At 38.1% G+C, this 23,299-nt stretch overlaps 1 protein-coding gene across 3 annotated transcripts; it reads right to left on the bottom strand.

Moving 5' to 3' along the window:
- Nucleotides 1-6,445: 6,445 nt before the first annotated feature.
- On the bottom strand, nucleotides 6,446-15,519 carry LOC6566822 (protein drumstick). 3 transcript variants are annotated; one of them, XM_043214616.1, is made up of 4 exons: nucleotides 15,202-15,519; nucleotides 8,486-9,366; nucleotides 7,526-7,530; nucleotides 6,446-6,788 (listed from the first exon to the last, which is right to left on the bottom strand). In XM_043214616.1, exons 2-4 carry the CDS (start codon nucleotides 8,704-8,706, stop codon nucleotides 6,685-6,687), a joined length of 330 nt encoding a protein of 109 aa, XP_043070551.1. In that variant the 5' UTR covers nucleotides 8,707-9,366; nucleotides 15,202-15,519; the 3' UTR covers nucleotides 6,446-6,684. The 3 variants fall into 3 exon arrangements, with proteins under 3 accessions (XP_043070551.1, XP_032595460.1, XP_001993224.1); XM_032739569.1 differs by lacking the exon at nucleotides 7,526-7,530; XM_001993188.2 differs by lacking the exon at nucleotides 6,446-6,788 and having other exon boundaries at nucleotides 7,086-7,530.
- Nucleotides 15,520-23,299: the final 7,780 nt, after the last annotated feature.

Here is a 23,299-nt window from a genome sequence, read left to right as displayed (position 1 = left end):
GAAAGCCCCCAAACTGTCACTGGGTGAAGTGAGCTGTCACGTTTGCGGTCTGCTTATGTCAGCTTCGGCTGCAACCGACGACTCCGTCTCCATCTCCATCTCCGACTCCAACAACAGCAACAACAACGATGACGATGACGATGAAGCCGCCTCTTAAGCCCTTTAAAATGTGTTGTTATGATCGGGCGGCAGCGATAAGTTCTTGCTGCAGATCTGCAGCTGGGTAGCTGCAACTGCAGCTGAGAGAGAGATTGAAGCTTGCAGCCGGCACACAATCCCAGTCCAAGTCCACACACAGTCCCAGTCAGCCTTGCGACAGGCTCTAGAATTACGCGACATTGGGTTTTGGGGGCTTTTTGCCAGTTGGGGCTCACTTCGATGCAAATCATTTTACGTGTTGGCGACATTAAGCGCGAAATGACCCCGTTATCCCACTTGTCATCATCACTTCATAAATTAATGCAAACTCGGAAGGCAGATCTGAAGGCAAGCAGCCAAACCACCAAACAACCAAGTGGCTGAGCTTACTCGGCTAGCACCGAGTTGGGTCAGGGCCATGGCTCGGGAGGACACTGGCCAACAACAATACATGAGTTGAAATTGCATATATTTGAATTGGGTTGTGTTTGCAACTTGATTAGTTATATTTTAATAACTACTTCTTGTTAACTTAATAGAAATACTAAATAATTACATACCTTTTTTATTTATTTATTTAAAAGCAGTCCACGGTTAATAAAAGGTTTTAAAATATAAACATTTTTAGTTTAAATTTAAAATCAAAGCAAAAATTCTTTATATTAGTAAATTAAATATATAAAATATATTCCTAATTGTTAATAAAAATCAAACACAGTATTCGCTTTTTTCCTACGTGAACATTAAAATAGTATAACAAATCACCCATAAATATTTCACAAAATCATTTTAAGATATTTTTATTCAATTATGAATTAACCGGTTTCAAAATTTATTCTTTTATATATTTAAGTTCAAATTTAAATTTTACTACAATAACTTGTCAAACAATACGTATTGTTGCGGTAGTCGACAGTATTTGAATACTAAAGTATTAATTAAATTAAAGTTTTTAAAACCTCTTTGGATATAGGGCACTACCTCATTTTTCTGGAAAGTATAAACAAAGAAAGTATAAGCCAAGTTGTATAATTTCAAGCCGTTCAAAATCTATGCAAATTTCATTAACATCATTTTTTGAATATCTGTATAATTTATACAAAATTTATAAATAAATGCTTCTCTTTCAGATTGTTCTGATGACTTGTTAATTGAAGCAAAATCTCTATTATATTCTGTCTGTTAAAACCATAATTTAAAAACAGATTTTCTTTAAGTTTTCATAAAAATCAGAAAAAAGGGCAAAATTAATTTGCAGATCTTACATAAAACGTGTTCAAGTATGTGAACTCTATTGATGAGTTCTTTAAAAATCGATAAAAATGCCAATAAAATTCAGTGGAAAATGCCCCACAATTTCCGCAGACGTGCCTATACACACACACTCATACACACATACACACATACATATATAATGTGCATTCCACAGTGCAATGCGATGCAGTCGCGATCCGTTCGCGATCATGTTGAAATTTGTGATAGCCGCCGTCGAGGACAAATTGGTCCCTTAACTGTTGGCCAAACGGGCCAACACACACAAACACACACACACACATACATGCAGACTCTCTAGAGCCGAGAATCAGAATTGGTTGCTGGAGTGAGAGATTGGAGAGTTGGCCCCGTCAGTTGGTCTGGTGTCCTGGTCTTGGGGCCGAGCTGGGCTGGGTCTGCTCCGCTTTGCGATTACGATCACTTTTAGATCCAATATATCAGAGGCGCGTTGACGTCGTACATTGGACGACAATTGATATAAGTTGTGGTGAAAAGTTTAGTGGCATTCAACGATTGCTTTGCTAGATTAAAAGCGACAGGCAGCGGGCATGCAGCACAGTTCCACAGTGCCACAGACACTGGCAGCGAACCGTTGCGTCTGTTTGCCTGGTGTTTTATTTTGTGTGTTTTCTTTTTGGCCCACAAATCTTTGGCCAGTCACAATGCCGGCAACAACAGCAACAACAGCAACAACAACAATAACAACAGCAGGAACAAACACGAGGAACAACAAAGCAGACAAATAGCCGCACGTTGTACGTGCCGCACTCTGGAGCTTGAGCTTGAGCTTGAGCTGAAGCTGAAGCTGAAGCTGGGTCTGTTTCTGGGTACCAGTTGCAAGTTGCCTACTGCTGCCTTGCTTCTCTTTTCTTTTTTTTTTTTGGGATTTTGCTCTGTACATTTTTGTGGTAGTTGCGCTTTTTTAATTGCAGCCCACAGCGGCACAGGAGCGGCTCCCAGTCCAACAAATGACGACAGACGAGCGGACGGACAGACGGAGGCGTCGTCGTCTCTTAACAGTAAAAGCAAAATTATGCGATGCTACGTGTTGACAACAAGGTGGAGCATTCCAATACGTCGCCCCAGATGCTATCTCATCCACAGAGCTATGGACTACAGCTATGACTGCTTGCCTGACTGCCGCCACAGTTCCAGACGCGACTCAGCCTCTGACTTTGCCTCTGTCAGATATTACGTATAAATTAAACGGAATTAATGAGCCTCGTGCCAATAGCGAATCCTGTATGCTCTTTAAGTCTAACTGTGCAAGCTATAAATAGCAAATAAAAAATAGTTATATAAAATAATCTGTCAGTAGCTTAAATTGAAAAAAGTTGCAGTTATAAGTTAATATTGCCTTCAAGCCCACTTCAGCTAATAATCACAAGAAATAAAAGTTATTTTTTGACTATATTTAAACATATTGTAGCAAGTTGTGTGACTTCAAGGATTAAGAAAAAAGGATTTAAATGTTATTTTTATTTAATTTTCAAAAATATTAAACAATATCGGCATAATTCCGCAAATATATTCACTTTTCAGTACTGAAATTGTTTTACTAATTCCATAATTGCCGAAGTGAACTTTTTGGTTATATGCAGCTAAGAATCGTGTGATTCATTATAAATATGTTTTATTATTTTTTTTTTTTTTGTATATATACTGCGATCTATTTTGATTTCTTACATAGTCAGCTAACCCGCTGGGTTAGTGTATCAGCAGCGCTTATCAGCTAATGACATCTAATGAGTTAGACAGCGTTGGCTCAGGTGTGAGTCGGAGTCTGGAGTCTGAAGATGTCGCACCTTGAAGCGGGGCAATTGAAACCCGTTAAACTGTTGCCAAATATTGTTGTCGTTGAGCGCTGAGATTTATGCGAAGGCCACTGGCTTAGAAAGTCACCGAGATGAGTCAAATGCAACAAAAATGTAAAGCAGAGAGAAAAGCACAAAACACTCTTTCAGTCAAAGTGACGATTATTTAATGTGCTTATGATGTGGCAACCGAAGTTGGCCAAATGCAAAAAGCGTCCAGCAAGTGTTGCATGACTCACGTGGCCAATAAAATAAAATGTGCAGCTGTAAGCTGAGCAAAACTAAAAAAAAAAAAGCCGGAAATGAAGATTGCGCTACTGAAGTGTTGAATCAGCAACTTTGATGGCCGCAATTGATAAGGCGGCCTGAAGGATGGCCACAGAGCGCACAGTGAGTGGGTGGGCAGACAAAGAGAGAGAGCGAAAGAGAGAGAGAGAGAGAGAAAAACAGAGAGAGAGATAGACTTTGACTGGTAAGATTGAGAGCTGCGTCTAAGCCAACAAAAGCGACGGGTGGTGGCCAAAAACGCAGCACGCAGCCACAATACAGATTTGGCCAGTTGCACTGTGCGTGTGTGCCGAGCCAGCGAGTGTGCGTATGTGTGTGTGTGTGTGTGTTTGGTTGTGCAAACATTGCAGAAGTCAAACTGCGCCAGTTGTCGTCCTTTTTTTGCGGGTAGGTGGAAACAGTTTAGTTTTAATACCATAAGCAGCAGCAGGAAGCGGCAGCCTAAGTCAAGATTGGCGATCGGAGTGCGGCAAGCGGAACGCGGTTAGCCGGAAAACCACACGTGCTTCCACAGTCCACCGAGTGCGACCACATGCGGTTGCTGCAGCGCGCTGCATCCTGAGACACAATCCACACACACACACACACACTCACACACACAGACACACAGAAGCACACAAACACACACTCGCCACAGTAGCCGTCTTAGCATTCGTTTCGCATTTGGAAACGCTTTCATTATCGGCTGCCAGTTCGCATTTGAACCGAAGTCGGAGTCCGAGTCCAAGTGTGGCGCATCCTGCCGTGCAACGTGCAACGTGGCCCAAGTACCAACTGGGCACATTTAAATTTGGTCTGCTCATTTGGGAAAATTGGATGCGGCAATGTTACGGCTTATCAAAACATAGTCAATATTTAATTAACACGAAGCGCAGCGTGTGGCAACTAACACCAATGATTTATGACACCCGCTTTCAATGTGAAATTCCCTCTGTCGTTCTTACTAATTTGTTAAAGGTTCGCTGCCTCACACGGGGGTCAATTGAGCCGACAAAGGTAACAGTTCCACAAGAAGTGCATGGGAGGAGGCAGTGTGGGGGTACTGGATACTTAATGGTGCATTTAATGATGTGTGTCTAGGGGTGAATGCATGCATATAAATGGTCAATGATAATGATAGCAAATAATGCAATGCAGAAGATAAAACCAACGCACACACACACACACATTCACAAATGCAATTACAAATATTTCTGTGTGTGTGTGTATGTGTGAGCGGGGAGGGGGATGGGGGAGAATCAGTCTACCATCTGGCAGAATAGAAGTTAGTTATTTGGTAAAGTACAGAACAATATATATCAACGGAATAATTATCTGTTTCTACTTTTATTTTTTTTTAGATTAATTTATTTCTTCTTTCCTATATTCTGAATCTTTAATAAATATCATAAGAATACCTGGAACCCCATAAAGTATATCAATTTATAATCTCAGAGACAATATAAGCTAAATTCTTCAAATTTGGAGTATAACTTCTTAAATGCCAAACGCAGATCAAGTATATTTCATTTCATTGATAACTGCCTTGTTTCGCGAAAATCGATGCAAATCGATTTCCGATATCAATAAAAGAAACCATTGTAAAGATATGACCGTGATTGACACCCGTATATTTGACAGCTGGCTTCAGGGCATCTCCTAGACGAATTCTCTCTACTTTCTATTAAGTTATCCTCTTAAAATTATTTTGCTATTTCAACTTTTTAAATATATTATATATTTATAAATTATTCTACTATTTGATGTTTCCATTGAGCTCAGACAACATCGTTTTGGAAATACTTTTCCCGCTAGAGATCTGCTTACGTAAGCTTCTGTATAAACAAATATTAGCATATATAAATATTTATAAAAATATGTAAGACCAAAATAGCCAAGGAAAAGTCTCAATTAATGACTATTAGTTATTAAAGCTGTGGAAAAAACAAGCAATTTCAACACCCAACTCTCAATTACACATCAATCATTTTCACTCATCGAATACATTCGTATTCATTTATTTATTCAAGAAAATATGTGTAATAGAGATGACTTTGGATAGATTAATGGATTCCAGTTAGTTAACAGAAGCACAAGCACGTCAAGTGCATGCATAAATGCATTAAACATTAAGTCATTCATTAAATAGAATATAATCAACCAACACGTTTAATCAATTGACTAATCACTTAAACAAAATTGTTATGTTATATAAAATCGCACAGACAAACAGACAAACATACAACATACTTACTTAATTCACAGTAATTCACAGTGGTTTGGTTACTGGCTAAGAAAGAGAAATAACAACACTTTAAAGGTTTACATTGTATAAATATGTTTATTTATTTACTTATTGTTTTTTGTCTTTACCACAAATGCCAAAAATAAAAACAAAAAAGTCATCATACATATTAAAAACATTAAAATAAAATATTATTATTATTATTATTATTATGATTATTATTATTATTAATTTTATTATTTATTTATTTATATGTGCATGCAGACGATGCCAGCGATATCCACAAGCCCGCCCCAAACCCTTTGTGTGCGTGGCCCGCTGCATGTAATACATATTGCGTATGGGTTTCTCTCTGTGTATTTTTAGATTTTCTTTTCGTTTTATTTTCATATAAATAGCAAAACATTTACAATCTTATTGCATCGCACTCAAAAAAAACTTTTTTCATGCTTTCAAGTGAATTTTTTTTCGATTTTTTTTTTGTATATATTTTTCAATGTTTTTCATTTTGATGTTTACATCTTTAATTGGTAAACTTAAACAAAACAATGCATATATCATTCATTATATAGTTTAATAGTTTTTGTTTTTATTATTATTTATTATTATTATAAACTTTATGTAATACATTTTCAACGTGTTTGTTTGTTTGTTTGTTTTATTTTTGTGATTTTAAAATAAAAATACTTAAGATTTATTTTGTTGTTTTATTATTAAATTGTAATTAATTGTATTATTAATAAGATAGCGAGAGGATCGCACAAGTTCCGAGTTATAAGGCAAGAGAATTGCAGCTGTTGATTAAATATTGATTGATTGATTGATTGATTGATTGCATGGTTGATTGATTTATTGTTGAATGATGTTAAGCACTCAATGCTGCTTTATTGTTGGCCGGGGAAAGCACAAGAAGCTTGAGCTTAATTGTGCTTTCCATAAACAAAGCTAACTTTGAAATGATGCTGAGGCATATTGCATGTTGCATGTTGCATATGTTGTTGCATGCCTATTTGTTGTAGGCACGCCCGCAGGTGTCCATGTGTGAATTTCTGCAAAGATTATTGTAAATTGTTGTTGTTGTTGCTCTGATGTTGTTGTTGTTGTTGTTGTTGTTGTTAGTGCTGGTGCTGCGCCTGCGCAACATTTGGTGGGCGTGGCAAGTGCACGTTTCGATAGACCATTAATTATTAATTGAAGAAGAAGAAAATGACAGCCAAACCGTATAATAAACATAAGCGAATTATCGATTATACCAACACCCGATTGCATTCCGATGTTTATCGCTGCAGTTGCACTTGTTGCAGCTGCCTGTTGCAGCTGCCGTTGCTGATGCTGCTGCTGCGGCTGCGGCTGCTGATGCGGCTGCGGCTGCTGCTGCTGCTGATGACGATTGGATCTGGTAGTAAGCGTGTTTTTGTGCAGTGCATGAGGGTGGGCGGTAGGCGGTAGGCGTGTTTGAGTTGGTAAAATGCTGTGCTTGCTGTTTGCTGTTCTTTGCTGCAGCGGCCGATTACCGATTACCGATTACCAACATATATATCGATAGCGCTATATTTATAAGACAGTTGCCCCTTGCTTCTGTTTTTTCTTTTCTTTTTCTTTTCTATAAAATATTTGTGATATTGCGTGCGGTTGTTGCTTTTGCTGTTGGTGCTGCGGTGCTTTAGATATCTGATGGTGTCTTTTTATATATATTTTATATTGCTGTGTGTTGGTTTTGTAAATATTTTTTTTTTTTGTATATATTGTATTTATGATATTTTAGCTTATCGCCAAACACACTGACTACATCTACAAATAAAAGAGAAAATAGAGAAACAAAATAGTGATGTAGTAGAGTTGTGTTGTTGTTGTGATAAATAGTCAAAATAATAATCAGATGTAACATTCTTCGCCATATGATGTGTATGTGTGTGTGTGTGTGTGCTTGTGGATAGAATGTGTATAAGTGCTTGAAGTTGTATGTGTGTATGTGTGCAGAAGCTTTTCCATATATATTCAAGAGCTTTCATGAAAGAAAAGGTTAAAAGGTAACCCAACTAATATCAAACTGACAAATAGTTATTAACCTAATGGAATGAATATATATATTTCTATTTAGCAAAATAGCATCAGACTAATCTTTGTTTGTATTTCACTGAAAGTCCCCTTTAATAAATATAAGTATACTATATAAAATAATAATTTTGACAATGACAAATGAATTTTCCTCTTATTGATAAGTAATGAATTTGGTAATTGTTCTTTATCAAAAGACCAATATATAATTTTATTTACGTGCCATGACTTAAGTGATTTTAATACAAAGAACTGGAAAGCGATCAGTTCCCTGAAAACTTATCAAAGTAATTTCTACTAAATGAATTATCTGGCTATTCACAATTTATACTAGTCTAAAGACTAAAAAAAAAAACCATAATAGCGTGGTAACTGAACTGAAAAATATTTATATATATACGTAAATATTTGCAAACGGTTCTATATGTACATGTAAGTTTCACTTAGAGCCAAAATATATATCGTAACCAACACCACAATAATTGTTCGTTTGTTTTGCATGCACATGTAATAGTACCACTTGAGTGCTATTTGTATTCTAAAACCAATTCACGCAACACACACACACACACACATACAGATGCATAAACATATGTTGATCTGTACAACATGTTGAAGTTTATGGATATGAAAATGGTAAGTGTTCTGCTGCTGTTGTTGTTGTTGTTGTTTTTGTTGTGCAACTCACCTGTGCTGACGCAGATTATCACGTTGCTTGAAGTATTTGCCGCAGACCTCACAGGAGTATGTTATCTCTGGGGATTTGTGCGTGCGCTCGTGTATCATCAGATTGTATGGCTTGGTGAAACGCCGCTGGCAATACTTGCAAATGAACTCACACTTTGGACGCATCTTGCGACGGAAATCCGACCGGCAGTCATCGTTGTCGATTCGCATTACAGCAAACATTTTGACAGACGATATATTTTCCCTCTTTTTTCGTTTTTTTTTTTTCTTCTTTTTTTCTGTGTCGTTTGCCTACGTGCGCTCAATGCTCACACAATCAGTGGGTGAAGTTGCTGTTGTTGTTGTTGTTGCTCCGTCACACATACACAGAACACTCACTCTCTCTCGTTCTCTCTCTCTCTCTCTTCTCTGCTCTGTGTACTCTCCTTAACACACACTCTCAGTTTGCCGCTCTGTTTACTCGATCTCTTGCACTCAGTTGACTGTTGTTGTTGTTGTTGGTGGTGGTGCTGGAGCTTTGAGCTTTGCTCTGTGCAATGAGCGCAAATGCTTGGACGCTGTTAACGGTACTCGAAGCGTAATCGCTATCTCTATTGCTATTACAGATAACAACTACAAACACACAAGCTATTTTTTTTCTTTAACTGTTGCTGTTAAAATGTGGCAACGCTGCTGCTGCTGCTGCTGTTGCTGCTATTGCTGCTTTTTCTTCTTGTCACACGCTCGTTGGCTGTTGGTCGTTGGTCGTTGGCTGTTGGCTGTTGTTGTGATTTCACCGTGTTGTTGTAGGCGTTTTGGGTGGGCCGTCTCTCCAGCTGCTGGTGCTGCTGCTGCTGTTGTTGCCGTTGCCTTTTAGTTTATGGCGCACTTTAAGGCAAACACCTAAAAAGAAAAAAAAACGTATACAGACAAGAAACAAAGTTAAATAAAGTTAGCAACGCCTGCGACATCTTTTATGTGCCAATAAATTTGAGCGAAAATACCACGACAACAACCATAACAACATCAGCAACAATAATGACAATAACAATAACAGCAACAACAACAACCACAACAACAACAAGTCGTCAACTTAAATCACACAACATGAAATTGAAAATGACTCATTAAAGCCTGAACCGCTGCTGGCCCAAACGCAACCACACAGTCTTGGTGGTGGTGTTGACATTTACAAATCACCAGCCGCCCAGTTTCAGTTGCTAACCTTCGCTTATAATTTGTCTTAAACGACAACTTGTGACTTGGTTTTTTGTGTTTTATTTATTTTTTTCCATTAAAATTCTTCTTCTTCTTTTGTTGTTGTTGTTGCTGTTGTTCTGTGTGTGTTAATGCCAACTTTGCGCATTGTTTGTTGACCCCGTTCAGTATCAGTTTCCCTGTCATCAGCTGCCGTTATTTGTTGGCAACTGTACTTCCGCAACACAATTGCTCAATTAGCAATACCAAAAAAAATAATAATAATAAAATAAAACTACGAAACTTGCATACTCTTTAAGTTTTGGTAGAGGGTATTCATATCCTTCATCAGCAGTAAGCTCAAATGCTAATATTTTAATTAGAAAATTAAAATAAAATAATAATAAATTTTTTTACATCAGTAAAAATAATAGAATTAATTCACTTTAATTAATTTAAAATTTGGTATTTCTCTTAGACAATTGCCACAATAAATTTGTAAAAATTCACGGTTCGCACACTAACGCTAAATCTTGAATTGCATTCCTGCAATGAAAGCCAGGGAATAAAATGATGCGATTGTAATGAAATCAACATAAAAACACATCTTCTGCCATAGGAAGACCATATACGAAGTTTAATGATCGTGGCTAGGCGAACAGCTTAGTTCACATAGGACAACCGAGGGCAATAAACACACTGAGAGGCGTCACAAATGCACTCGGCGAGTGTTTATGCCTCTGTGGCAAACGGTGTCGATCGCTGGGGCAACTGTCTGTCTGAGTTGCCATATTTGAGTCGCTTCATTAAAGTGGCGCTGTAACAAGTTTATTTTTAATTGGCGCCCGCGACTGAGAAAACTGGAAGTTAAATTTATGCCAGTTGATTTTGGGGGCAACATTTGGGCTCTGCTCGGTAGTTAATAACTGTTATTTTTTATGTAATTTTATTTTTGTCATTTCGGCGCCGCTGGATGTTGCATATATACATATCCATACAGATATGCATATGAATATGTGTATATAAATACGTGTCAGTCCCTTAATGTTATGCCATACATTCTTGGCATTCGAATTGGGATACCAAGAGTTTTTCTGCTTAAACAAAAGCCTGCGCTGACTGGTAGCGACAACGTCTCTCGGCAAGCCCCGATTTCAATATTTATTTATATGTAGTATGTAGAGTTTTTTTCTTCTTTTTTTTTGAATCTCAAATGGACTTTGCGAGCGTTCGCAGCTGGAACTCTTTGGGGTTTTGTGGCTGGGGGCAAAAACGTTGACAACAAAAGGCAAACGTCACAGCGGGTGTTGCAAGCAGGCGCAGACGCTACGTAGTTATTGTCATTATAACATTAATGCCCACTAAACATATTCAAATTATAACACTGACTTTTGGCGTCCAGGTTAGCGCGGGCAGATGGAGTCGTAGTCCAACTCCAACCGCAACCCCAACTCCAACTTCAGTTCCAAGCTCCATGTTAATTTGTGTACACAATGTGGCGTCACATTGGCATTTTAACGCCGTTAATCATGCGACACAGGGCGCCTGCATAAGGCCATGGGATTCGATATGGATTCGGCTACGACGAGCTGCATCTGCAGCCAATTCCACTCTGTTTTCTGTTTCCCGAGTTCTGCTTTAGACATTCTTTGGCGTGGGCCTAAATGGAGCAACATTAGCCATGGCTAACGGCTGTGCCTAAGCACTTTATTTAAGTTGGCTGAATGCCTTCAAGAAGTGGCTAAATTCATTTATCTGCATACAACAATTGAATGGCCCTGAATATATATATATAAATATATATATATAAATATATATATATAAATATTATATGTACATCACGTACATATGAAGTACATCATTATAATTGCCATAATCATTGAAGGCCCACTTTCATAATTCTAATTCTTTTAAGTTGTTTTTATGTGCCCAAGTTCTACTTGTGTTTCACATTTGTATAGTATTTTTGTATGCTTCTATTCGACTATTTAAATATAATATTTAACTGCTTGTCTACTATTTAAAGTTATGATTTGAAGATGGAATCTGTTTCATTGTGTTGCTTAACAATTGTTTCGATTTAAATAAGAAAACTCTGCAAATTTGTTAAGAAGTTTGGTATCGATTGATGAGTGTACTTTCTATTCGTAAATTATAGTATTATATAGTATTATAGTAGACTGAAATGGTATACAATAAAGAGCAATATATGTCTATATTTAAAAGTAACATCTCAAAAGTACAGATTAAGCTGGTCTAAGACAAAGAGAAATATTGAAAAATTTAAAATTAACATGACCAAATCAAATGTCTCAAAAATGTGTTATTATTAATTTTCATCGTTATCAAGGTGTTGAGAAATATGTCAGAGCCTTATTTTCATGGTTATAAATCCAAATGTTTTAATCTTTAAAATTAGAAGCTTGTAGAAAAAAGAAAACTTAAAAAAGACTTTTAGCTTTGAAATGCATATGTGATTTCCATTCTGTGAACATATAACTTATTGATTAGTTTGAAAATCGAAGCATTTATTTTGTGAAACTCCGTTTGGTATATTGCATAAAAGTCCTAAAGTACCTTGAACTTTTTATTGCAGAACATACACCGCATAGCACTTTCATAACTGGTGTCAAGTTGCTCATAATCACTTTGGTGTTAGCCAAACTGTTTACCAACTGCTGTTGTTTGCCAACTGGCTAAGCCGCTTAGCGTTAGCTGAAGCCAAAAAGAAAAAAGTAACACCCACAGATCGAGAAGGTAGACCACACAGACTTATCTACAGCCGTACATGCTTATGAGACGGACAAAATATTGTATAATAAACTGTTGTACAACATGCAGCTAATCCCATTAATCCGAAGTGAAAATAATTAGTGTTTTGTACACACAGCGCAACGAGTGGTCTGAGAGAGATACTGCCGATATATAGTGAAAGATCAAGCCATAAGCAACACGCACAGCATGAAACTCAGACGGGGTGTGCGTGTGTGTGTGTGTGTATGAGTGGAGGGCAGAAGGAGATGCAGTTGAGTCTCTGTGAAGGGCATGCGAAAGGCGTTAATGCTGCGTGAAATTAGATTTGCACCAAAAATGGCAACACACAAGAAATCGGGTATCGTATCTAAATCGGCTGTGTGTGTGTGTGTGTGTGTGTGTGTGTGTGTGTGTGTGCGTATGTGTGTTTGTATAAGTGTGAGTGCGCCAGCGACTTCCAGGAAAAAAGTGCCGAAGAGTTACAGTTTAACACCCCGGCCCAGCGATAATGTGTAGCGGTACACGCCGATAAGGCAAGGATCTAAAAAGCAACAGCAACAGACAGGCAGAGAGACAGGGAGATATATATATGAATAGAGAGAGAGAGAGAGAGAGAGAGAGAGAGAGAGGGGGAGAGACTGAACGAGTGACACACACGTTGCGCTGTTAAGGGCCCTGGGTACAGACCAAATGCAGACATGGTCAAAAGCGATTACCACACTTACCAATGGCCTTTATTTTTTATTCCTTTTCTTATATGTATTTTTTGTGTGTGTGTGTTTTTTTTTTTTGTAGGCGGACAGTGAGTTGGCAAGGTGTCATTAAAAATTACAGCCGAAATGTGGAAAAAATGACAATAAGCCGAACGTATAAATGAAAAGGACAAAGGCACCGAAAACGATTTTGATACGAATCTAATTGTGCTAATGGCGCAGAATTCTCGAGAAAAATAAAGCGACGCAGCCAAGAACAATTAGTCTCCTCAAGTAGTCACCAGAATGAGAACAATGTGCAGCTCGAGGAGCAAAAGGCGCGCGAAACTGGACACAACTAAACAAATATAATAGGAAATAAAAGGACTAAAGGAGACAAGCAGCCAACACCTAACCACAAAAGATACTTGACAGCGACGCGAATCTATCTGTTAGATAGATTCACCCCTGACAAACAACAGGGCTGGTTGTGGGAAAACACGCACGCACTGTGTTGCAAGTGCCAAGCGGTTGTTGCATGATCGGTTGTGACAGACAGTTAGACGGGATTACGGGATACTGAAGACTGACATCCTTCACGCAAGGTGCCAAATGTCCTTTAGATCGTTTGCCTAACTAATTTATGTCTAATTGATGGCACTCAGCGTGTGGTCCCAAAGGACGAACTCACCTTGGGCTATGCTGAGTGAGTCCAATAATATGGCCAGGGGGTGCCAGCAAATATAGAGATTGTAAAATTACAGTGATGCCTCGCAAATGTCAACGCTTTGCTTGCAAAACTGATGAACACATATTTGAAGTTTAAAGACTTGTGTAAATTAGTTTTGGAGATTTCTCGAGTATGCCAGAATCAAATAATTAGAACCAGAATCTTAGAGACAGGCATTGACAATTAAAATAACAGAATCTAAGCGACGGTGATCGAAAAATACACATTTCTGAAGATTCTAATTAGTAGAAGTAACAAACCATTCGAACAAATCTAAGGCTTTTGAAAGACCCGAATACTTGTTCCATTATTCAACTCATGCAGCAAAAGTTTTTAAGTTTACGCAATATGCGTGAGTCAGTGCTTAGTTTAAGCGAGATCAAATTGATGATCTGTGTGGCAAGGCACTCTCTTAGGCAACAATTCATTTGCGGTTGTGTATATGACTCGATTTATGCGTTTGGCAAGTTCGTTTAACCTCGCACAGACCTTGATCGTTTATAAGAAATTGACTAAGTTGTGCTGACTCATGCGCTTATAACTTGAACAGAGTAAAACCCATAAGTCATGAAGTGCAGAGATGCCGTCGGCATTTTGGCAAAAGATTAATATGAAACTATTATTATTAAGAAAAATAATAATTGAATTTAAATAGTACAACTAAATGGAAAGCTGTTTAATGAATTAAAGTAAAATATAAATAAAAAATAAAAATAGTATAAGTATTTAAATGATGGGCTCAATTTGTTGACTATCTAAGATTATAATTATAGTCATGGCACTAGGAAAGTTAAGATCAAATGTGATATGCGTGAATTGAGCTTCTGTATGGCATATCTCCTGTCTGCTTTCCCCTCTCCACCACCCACCCAACGCGCGTGCATTTCCAATAGGCATATTAGATATTCCGTTATGGTCGCCATTTTGTGTGACCCTTGAATACGCAGGCGAAAAAAGCTCAACGAACGCCATTGACAATCCATTACTTTGAAAATACACACGCAAGCATAGAGCGAGAGTGAGAGAGAGGCGCTTACGCACATTTTGGTTTGGGCCAATGAAAGCGCGTAAAACTGGTAGCCAAGTAAACACACACGAAGTGGCATAAGAACGAGAACAACAAGAACGACGACGACGACGACGACGAAGAAGAAGATGAAGAAGGGGTATAGTAGAACACAAGCGCCAACAATTGGCTACTGTGCGACGCCGTCGCCTAGTTGCGACGCCGACTGCGCAGTCAGGGCCAAAGCAATGGCGACGTTTGCGTAACTGCGCAGGCGCATAGGCAAAAAAGAAGAAAAAAACAAAAACGAAACGAAAACGAATCGAAAACAAAAACGAGACGACGAGAAACCAACTTACCCAATGGGAAATACGTGTAAAGTGCTGAGGCTGCTGCTGCTGCTGCTTCTGCTTTGGCTGCTGTTGCTGCTACTGCGGCTAATCACTGGAATTAACGCGACGACAACTGGGCAACGATTGCATTAAAGTCACGTAGAGTAATTGCCTGGCTTGTAAGTAGGTGTGTGTGTGTGTGTGTTTAGTAATTTGTATGTGTTGATCACTTATTATTATTTATGTATATAGATAATTCTTTCTTTTTTTTTTTTTGCTTGAAAAAGGTACTCGCGAAGGAACTGAGGAACTACGCACGCTTGCGCGGCACAAAGTTGAATGAATGAATGCTACTAATAACTGAAAGAAATAGTAGTCAACTCTGTTGCTGCTGCTGCTGCTGCCGAGCGCTGCTGCTGCTGCTGCTTGCGTCGCTGCTGCCAAGTTGAGGAAGCGGCGACGACGCAGTCAATACCAAGGCGTTTCAATGTGTATATGAGTGTGTGTGTGTGTGTGTTGAGTGCGGCTCAATACAGTAGTGTATGTAAATGTGTGTGTGTGTGTGTGTGAGTCATCGGACTACTGTAGTGCCACAGCAGCAGCAGCAGCAGCAGTCGCAGCTCTGCCTAGCTCTTCTTTCTAACTGGTCAAGCACGAGCGCTGAAAACCGAAGCCGAATACGAAAGACGAAGACGAAGTCGATGCATTCGTGACACGAAGGAGAAGCTGAAGACCAGTAGCCGAAGCAAGTTCTTATAAGCTTCGGCTACTGCGCATGCGCAAGACGAGTAGCGCTCTAAGCGCACTTGCTCGCTATCTCTGTCTCTCTCTCTCTCTCTCTTTCTCTTTGTCTGTCTACCTCTCTCTCTGTCTTTCTTACCTACTTGCTGCTGCTGCTGCGTAAGTGCGGCAGCTTTCAACAGTAGCCACAAAATGGCAACGTCTAACAAAATGGCGTCTGCTTACCTTATTCTTTTTTTTATTTTTTTATTGTGTTAGTCCGCAATTCGTCAAAATTCTCCAAAATTGTTAGTTACGATTGTTTGCTTGCTGCGTTTTCCACATTGAGTTGTGATCGGCTCTTCAAATTTTAGTACACAAAAAAAGCGTTAACACAGACTCTGGGGGGAAAGCTGGAAAGCTGGAAAGCAGCGCTCGTCTGCTAATATTATTAATAAAATATATTTCACTTCCGAACGCTTCTGTGCGCGAGAGTCAACTGCAAAGTTACGATCGAAACTTCAGCTTGATGGGTTTAACAGCTGCCTGTGTTGAAACAGCAACAACAGCAACAACAGCAACAACAGCAACAACAAGAGCATAAAACAGCTTCTGCTGCTGCTGCTGCTGCTCGCTGCTGCTTGCTGCTCGCTGCTCGCATTCAATTGTCTCTGCACCGTCTCGCTCTAGCACAATTGAGCGCAAAAACGAGTTTGAGTGAGCGCAACGTCCGCTGATTGGATGAGAGCGTCAACCGCGCGCATCTCTCTCTCTCGCGCGCGCTCTCTTTCTCTCTCTCTCTCTCGCTCTGTGTGTGTGTGTGTGTGTGCGCGAGAGCAGGTGAGCTAAGTATTTTGTGTGTGTGTTTTTTTTTGAGCACTCTGCTGGGGCGTTGCGTGCAGCCCTGTTAATTAAACCTAAATGCGCCCACGCCCGCCGAAACCAAACCAACAAAAAACTAAAAGGTTTACATTTTAATTAAGAGCGTGCGCAAAGCACACACACACACACACACACACACACATAAATTAACTGCTGTATATGTGTGTATATGCAAAAGAGACGTCGTTGGGCGAAAAAAGCTCAGTAGGCACGCTCTCTCGCTCTAGCACATGCGTTCATGTGGTGCTGTCTCTGTTCGGCAGCTGCTGGCTGTCATCTAGCTGCCGTGCAACGCAGACAACTTTCTTTTTCACACACACACACACAGACAGACACACATGCTCAGTTGTTAAGTGGGCGTTGCCTTGTGGCGCTTTTGGGCGGCCAATGGCAGCAACGTTTGCGTCGCTGCTGGCGCTCAACTGTCAGTTGCTGCCTGCCCTTAACCCGTTTCTCGTATGTCTCTCGTCTCTCGCATTCGCCTGTCTCTGTGTGTGTGTGTGTTTGTATGTGTGTGTGTGTGTGTGTGTGTGCTGAAAACCAGTGGCAGCGAGCCAAGCAGCCGTATTACGCATACGCCGCATTGACTGCGCTGCCAACTTTGTTAGCTGTTGCGGCTCCATTTTGTGTGCGTGTGTTTCTATCTGTGTGTGTGTGTGTGTGTGTATGTGTATGTGCCGCCATGGGAAACTTTTGAATTGCCTTCTTCGTGTATTTGTTTCTTCTTATTTTTGTATTTTGTCGCTGTGTGGCCTCTTTGTGCCCAGCAAACAACCAAATAACATGAAGAAATACACACAAAACGAGAGTAGAGAAGAAGAATGAACAAATGTAGAAATATCGAAATACATTTTTGTAATGCGCCGCAAAAGGGCCGAGCTCATATTTATTGTCTGCTTATCTCGCTGCCTGCTCTAACTGATTGCCTTTCATTTTCTTCGCCTCATCTTCTGCTCAATGAACTAAACGCTTCATTCACAAAACGAAAAAACAAAAAAATAAAGAAAGAAACACATACATATAAGCTGAGAAAGATAAGAAGAATTTCGTTAATTTTACACAACTCTGCGCCTTTTGTTATTTTAATTAAGTGGCCCCAAAAAGGATGGCCGCTTATTTTTTTATTATTCTTTTTGTTTTTGGTGCCTGTTATTGTATTTTTAATTAAGTTTTCGCATTGCGCAGCTGGCAAGCATTGACATGAAGCATCAATAAAGTTAAAAAACAAAAATGGTTAAATTGTTTCTCCTTGCGAGACTCGATTCGATTTTGATGGCTTTATTCCATATATTGGCCAACACTTGCATATATCCAATCAAGCAGATGCGCAAATTGTTTTTTTATTTCCAGACTGTGAAGTGGCAATTTTTTACTAAACAACTGCAGGCACATTTAAATATACTATATATGTACATTTAAATGACAGCTGCTGAAGCCTTAACAATCAAATCGAACTTACACCAAGTGTATTATAAATTTTAATACGCTTTTATCTTATTTAAAGTGGCAATCAGGTTGCAGTTGGCCTTAAGAGCCGTGTGATATAATATTAAATTTAATTATGTAATTCCAAAATAGTTCATAACAAAGAATAATATAAATACAATTTAAAGTTCAGTTTAAATGAAAATAAAATTTAACATTATAAAATGTATTCTTTGTTTTTGCTTTTCATTTACCAGCTCGATGAATTCCCGCAAACAACCGAATTATATAAAATCAAACAGACTGTGATTAATATTAAAATAAATATTTAATTGCATAATTGTTAAATTGTTTCAGCTTTTTCGCTTTCTCGCTGTGTATGTGCCACCGATTGCCACTTAGCTTTGCCACACACCATGCCCACCAGGCTTTATGGCAAATTAATAGGCCACGAAAATTCCAAATAAACCATAAATTTTATTAATTTTCAATGCATGACTAAAAAGCGACGCCTTCCCTCCTCGCACCCACAAATAAAACACACACATTGTAAAAAATAAAATATGCAAAGAGCTATTCATAAAAAATCGTATTCTTTTTTATGTGTTTTTTTTATTGAATTGTCTCTACAATGACAGCGATTCAGACGCGATTCTGCAGAAAAAAAAGAAATAGATACATATATGAAGAGAGACAAAAAAAACTACCGCACCGCACCCAATTATAATAAAATACAAACGAAATCGATTTCGAATTCGGTATTAATTTTTGTTTTTGTTTTGTTTTTGTTTTTTTTTTTGTCGCTTCAGAATTGATCGAACAATGGAAAAACCTTTTGCGCTCCTACAGAAGTGACAACAAATTTAAAATTTACGAAATAAAAATTAAAATTAAATAAAACACAATGGACACACACAGAAATACTGGAAACTGGAAACCATAGACAACAACAGCAACAACAAAAAAAATCATAAAAATTAACATACAAACTAAAATGCATACGAAATGAGTCGAATTTAGCAGCGAGGGGGAAGCTGCGAGGGGGAAGCTGCTCAACGATCAACGATGGATAGCGCTTTATGGACGATGGGTTTTTATGGTCATAGTACGAGTTCATTGAGTTCCGAATTCATTGATGGATCGTGTCGCTATAACGGCAGCTAACTGTTCAAACATAGAGATGCATACAACAACAACAACAGCAACAAATATTATTCAAGTCTGGCCGAAAATTTACGATCGTACATAATTCAAATTTATGCAGATGGATTCACGGCGCAGCTAAGCAAAATAAATCAAGCTTTTTAAGAGGCAAGCACACCAATTTGGCCGGCACCTTGAATGAATATGCCTGGCAACTCTGCGCCGTCAACTACCGTGAGGCAATCATCACCGTAAACAAAACCAACAACAACAACAACAACAACAAAAAGTTCGTCATCTTCGTCATCAGTTGGAAATTGGCTGATTGTTGCAGCTGTTGACAACGCACCTCGATCTGCCATCTCTGCGGTCCAGTTTCAGTCTTATAAAGACACAACACACAGCTCAGATCTCAGATATATTCATATATAAAAGTATATATTTATATATATATTTATATATAACGCCCACGTCTCCAACTTCGTCTCTCGTTTTCGCATTGTTTGCTGTCTTCGCTGCCACAGTTGAAATTTATGCGACCGCATCGCTGCCGTATGAATTTTTAATTTTTCACAAAATATGTGCTTTTTTTTGTTCCAACTCATTCACATTTGTTATTGTGGTTGTTTGTTATTCTTCTGTTTTTTTTTTTTATTTTCGAAATTAATGAAACTTAATACTTTTGCGTACAGTGCAACGTTCAAAAACAAAAATACATAAAGAGTCCAGCATCTTTTGTCCTGTCACGATAAGCTAATTCTCAAGGAGTGCGAATGAGTGCTCAAGAAGTGCAAATAATTAGGGATGTGAAAAGCCAATTCCATTGATAATATATTATATTTCCAAATTGATTAGACAGAAATATACTTGTTCTAATAAACACTAATAAAATATTCAACAGAAATTAATTAAAGATGTTTGTCGTATGATTTTTATACCCCAAACCCAAAGAAAATTGGGAGAAGCGTCTAACGAAGTTGAGCAAAAATATTTAAAAGGCAGAAGGAAGCATGTCCGATACCATAACTTGTATATATTCTGTGTCAGATTCAGCAGCCCAGTCGGTTTAGACATGTCCTGCTCTCCTTCTGAATGCACAATCTGACCTCAGTGATCAGAAGAGCTGATGTCTTTAAATTTGGAATATAAGTTCTCTTATACCAATGCAGATCAAATTGATGTCATTTTGTCGATAACTGCATCGATACAAATCGATTTCCGATAACAATAAAAAACTGAGTTTGTTAACTGAAACATATTTTAATATGGAACAAACTGCAATCAGACTTTGCTTTTGAAATCGATCTTCAGGGGTTTTTTCAAATCGAACTAACACGACTTGTTATAAAGGTAAATATTGTCGAGCAAAGTAATATGTCTCTTAAGTTAATTTCAGTACAACATTAGCAAAACCAATTCGAGCAAATCCATTTTAAAGCCATTTGATTTCAATAAACCAAACAGTTACCAAAACTCAATTTGAATGCATTAGCTTACAAATAAAAATACCTTGTGTGGTAAAAAAAAAAAGAAAAAAGGGTTTTGGCCACAAAAGTCAATGCTCAACAGTTTTATTATCAACTGATCCAAAATGCAATCCCCCGCATTACTCAAGTCTCTCTGATATGTCTGAGATGTTTAGAAAGCTGCCAAGCTGTGAAATAAGATTTACGATCGATTTTCATGTGCTAAGCGCCACATGAACTTCCGTTGATTTAGAGCCATCAAACAAACATACAAAACACAAAAAAAAAAGGAAAAATAAAAAACAATTCCGAAAACAGAAAATAATAATAAAACTAGCAGCTGAGGTGTTGTTGCTATAACTTTGGCTGTGACTGTATTTGTCGCGTAGGTGTCACCAGTTCCAGCTTCGGATTCGGATTCAGATTCAGATTCAGATTTAGCTTCATCTCCATTTCAGTCCCGCTTCAACAAATTGAATTTAAAATTAATCGTGGCTGGTATCGGTAACAAAAAACGAGTGAAAAGATCAAGAAAAAAAAAATGTTTTATTACTTTGATTTGCATTTAAATCGATGTTCCGACAGAGATGGCTATATATATATTTATATATATAGAGAGAGAGATATATATGGAGAGAGAGAGGGAGAGAGCAGAGGGATTGGGATTGCGGGACTGATGATAACGAGCACAGCGAGCGGTCACCAGACAACAAATGTTGACAACATGACAAACAAAAGGAATCTCTTGAATGAACTTATGAAAATGAATGAAATTCTTTGGGGCTTGTTGTGAACATTGTATTAGATCATAAATAATACAACAAAATATAAGTTTTCGCCTTTGTAGGTGGCGTCTATGCGTTGGGTATATATATGTGTGTATATATATATATGTATATATATATATAGGGTATGGGAATGGGCACTGTTTTGTTGTCTTTAAGTTAACTATCTTTGGCTCTCTCGGGCCAACTGTGGCCAAATCACGATTTATGCTCAGCAAATGCTTTTTAGCCAGCGGCCAAAAAACTGAACACAAATTTGTTCATTCAACGTAAAGCTGAAGCGGGCAACAGGTTTCTTCTGATTGTTGTTGTTGTATTTTGGGGGCAGCTTGCAAGTTGGTCGTGCCAAACAATGAGAAAATGAAACTCATCTGCGTACTCACTCTTATCCAGCTGCTCCAACTCACAGCTCCCAGCTCCAGCTGCCTCCCACCGCTGCCACAGCAGCGCCACACAATGAGAGACGAGCCCGAGCCCGAGTCAGAGTCAGAGTCGGAGTCGGAGTCAAAGTCGTAGTTGCTGCCCGACTCAGAGCCGACTCTCGAGACTCTCGACTCTCGACTCTGACTTGCTGTGGCCAAAAACAAAACAAAACCAAAAATATATATATATATAAGAAAAAAAAAAACCAGCCCCAGAGCGAGTTGGCGAGTCGCAAGTCGCAAGTCGCGAGTTGCCTGCCACTCACTCAGTGGAATGGCATCCGAATCCTACCGTGGGAAATGAACAGTAGTTGCTTTTGGCTTTTGGAGCAACAACAAGTTTAATGCTACAGTCCGTTGTTTGTTGTTGTTGTTGTTATTGTTATTGTTGTTACTGTTGTTATTTTTGTTGTTGTTGTTGTTGTTGTTGGCTTTGCAATTTCACTGCAGCTTTTCGGTCGTCGGCGCATATCAAATAAGCCTAATAATAATGCAATTTATGCCAAGCAAGCGAAAAGAGCCACAAAATGACTTTTGACTTGCTCTACTATTTTGCATGCCACAAACAGAGATAGACACAGTCAGACAGAGACAAACAGGAATGGTGCGCGCGAGACAGCAACAGCGAGAGAGTGACAGAGAGGGAGATAGAGAGAGAGGCAGAGTGCGAGATGTATGCGAAATTAATTGAAATTTTCTTGGCTTTGTTGTACATTCAGTTTCTTGCATTCGTCAATTATCAATCAAAAAACTCAGGAACTTTTCTCTTCCTTAAAGATCTTCAAATCTGGCATTTTGGTCAATGCTATTTAGTTTTCTAAAGTTTTATTTGAATTTTAACTTTTAAGTTTTGAAAGATTTCGGACTATCATAAATATATTTATCAATCTCGTATTTCAATAACGATTATTAAAAAGTTTTCATTACTTCCACACTAAAAAATATTTAAAATGTTTATAAAAGATTGTAAAACATTTTTCATATTAAAATAGCCAAACCTATAAATTTAATATATTTAAATTCAATTATTGCATTAAAATTGTGTAATTATCTAAATTGACAATTGTCCACTTAAATCAAAAAAAAAATTAATTAATTTCTTACAAAGCGTCTCTATATTCTTCTATATTTCTTAAGAAAAGGTTTTGAATTTAAATTTTTAAGAAGAGGTCACAAAAACAAAAATTTTTTTGGTTCTATGTTAAAAAAAAAAAAAAAACAATTTAAAAATTCGAAAATTAGCTTAATATTCTGCAAATATCATCAGCATTTTTATTTATTA

This window comes from Drosophila grimshawi, unplaced genomic scaffold, assembly GCF_018153295.1.
Source record: "Drosophila grimshawi isolate 15287-2541.00 unplaced genomic scaffold, ASM1815329v1 contig_1377, whole genome shotgun sequence".
NCBI lineage: Eukaryota > Metazoa > Arthropoda > Insecta > Diptera > Drosophilidae > Drosophila > Drosophila grimshawi.
The sequence above is the reverse complement of the archived record's forward strand: the minus strand, read 5'-3'. Positions and strand labels throughout refer to the sequence as shown.

Excerpts from the sequence above, each read along its gene's own strand:
- LOC6566822 (XM_043214616.1), bottom strand. The coding sequence starts at position 8,706 with ATGTTTGCTGTAATGCGAATCGACAACGATGACTGCCGGTCGGATTTC.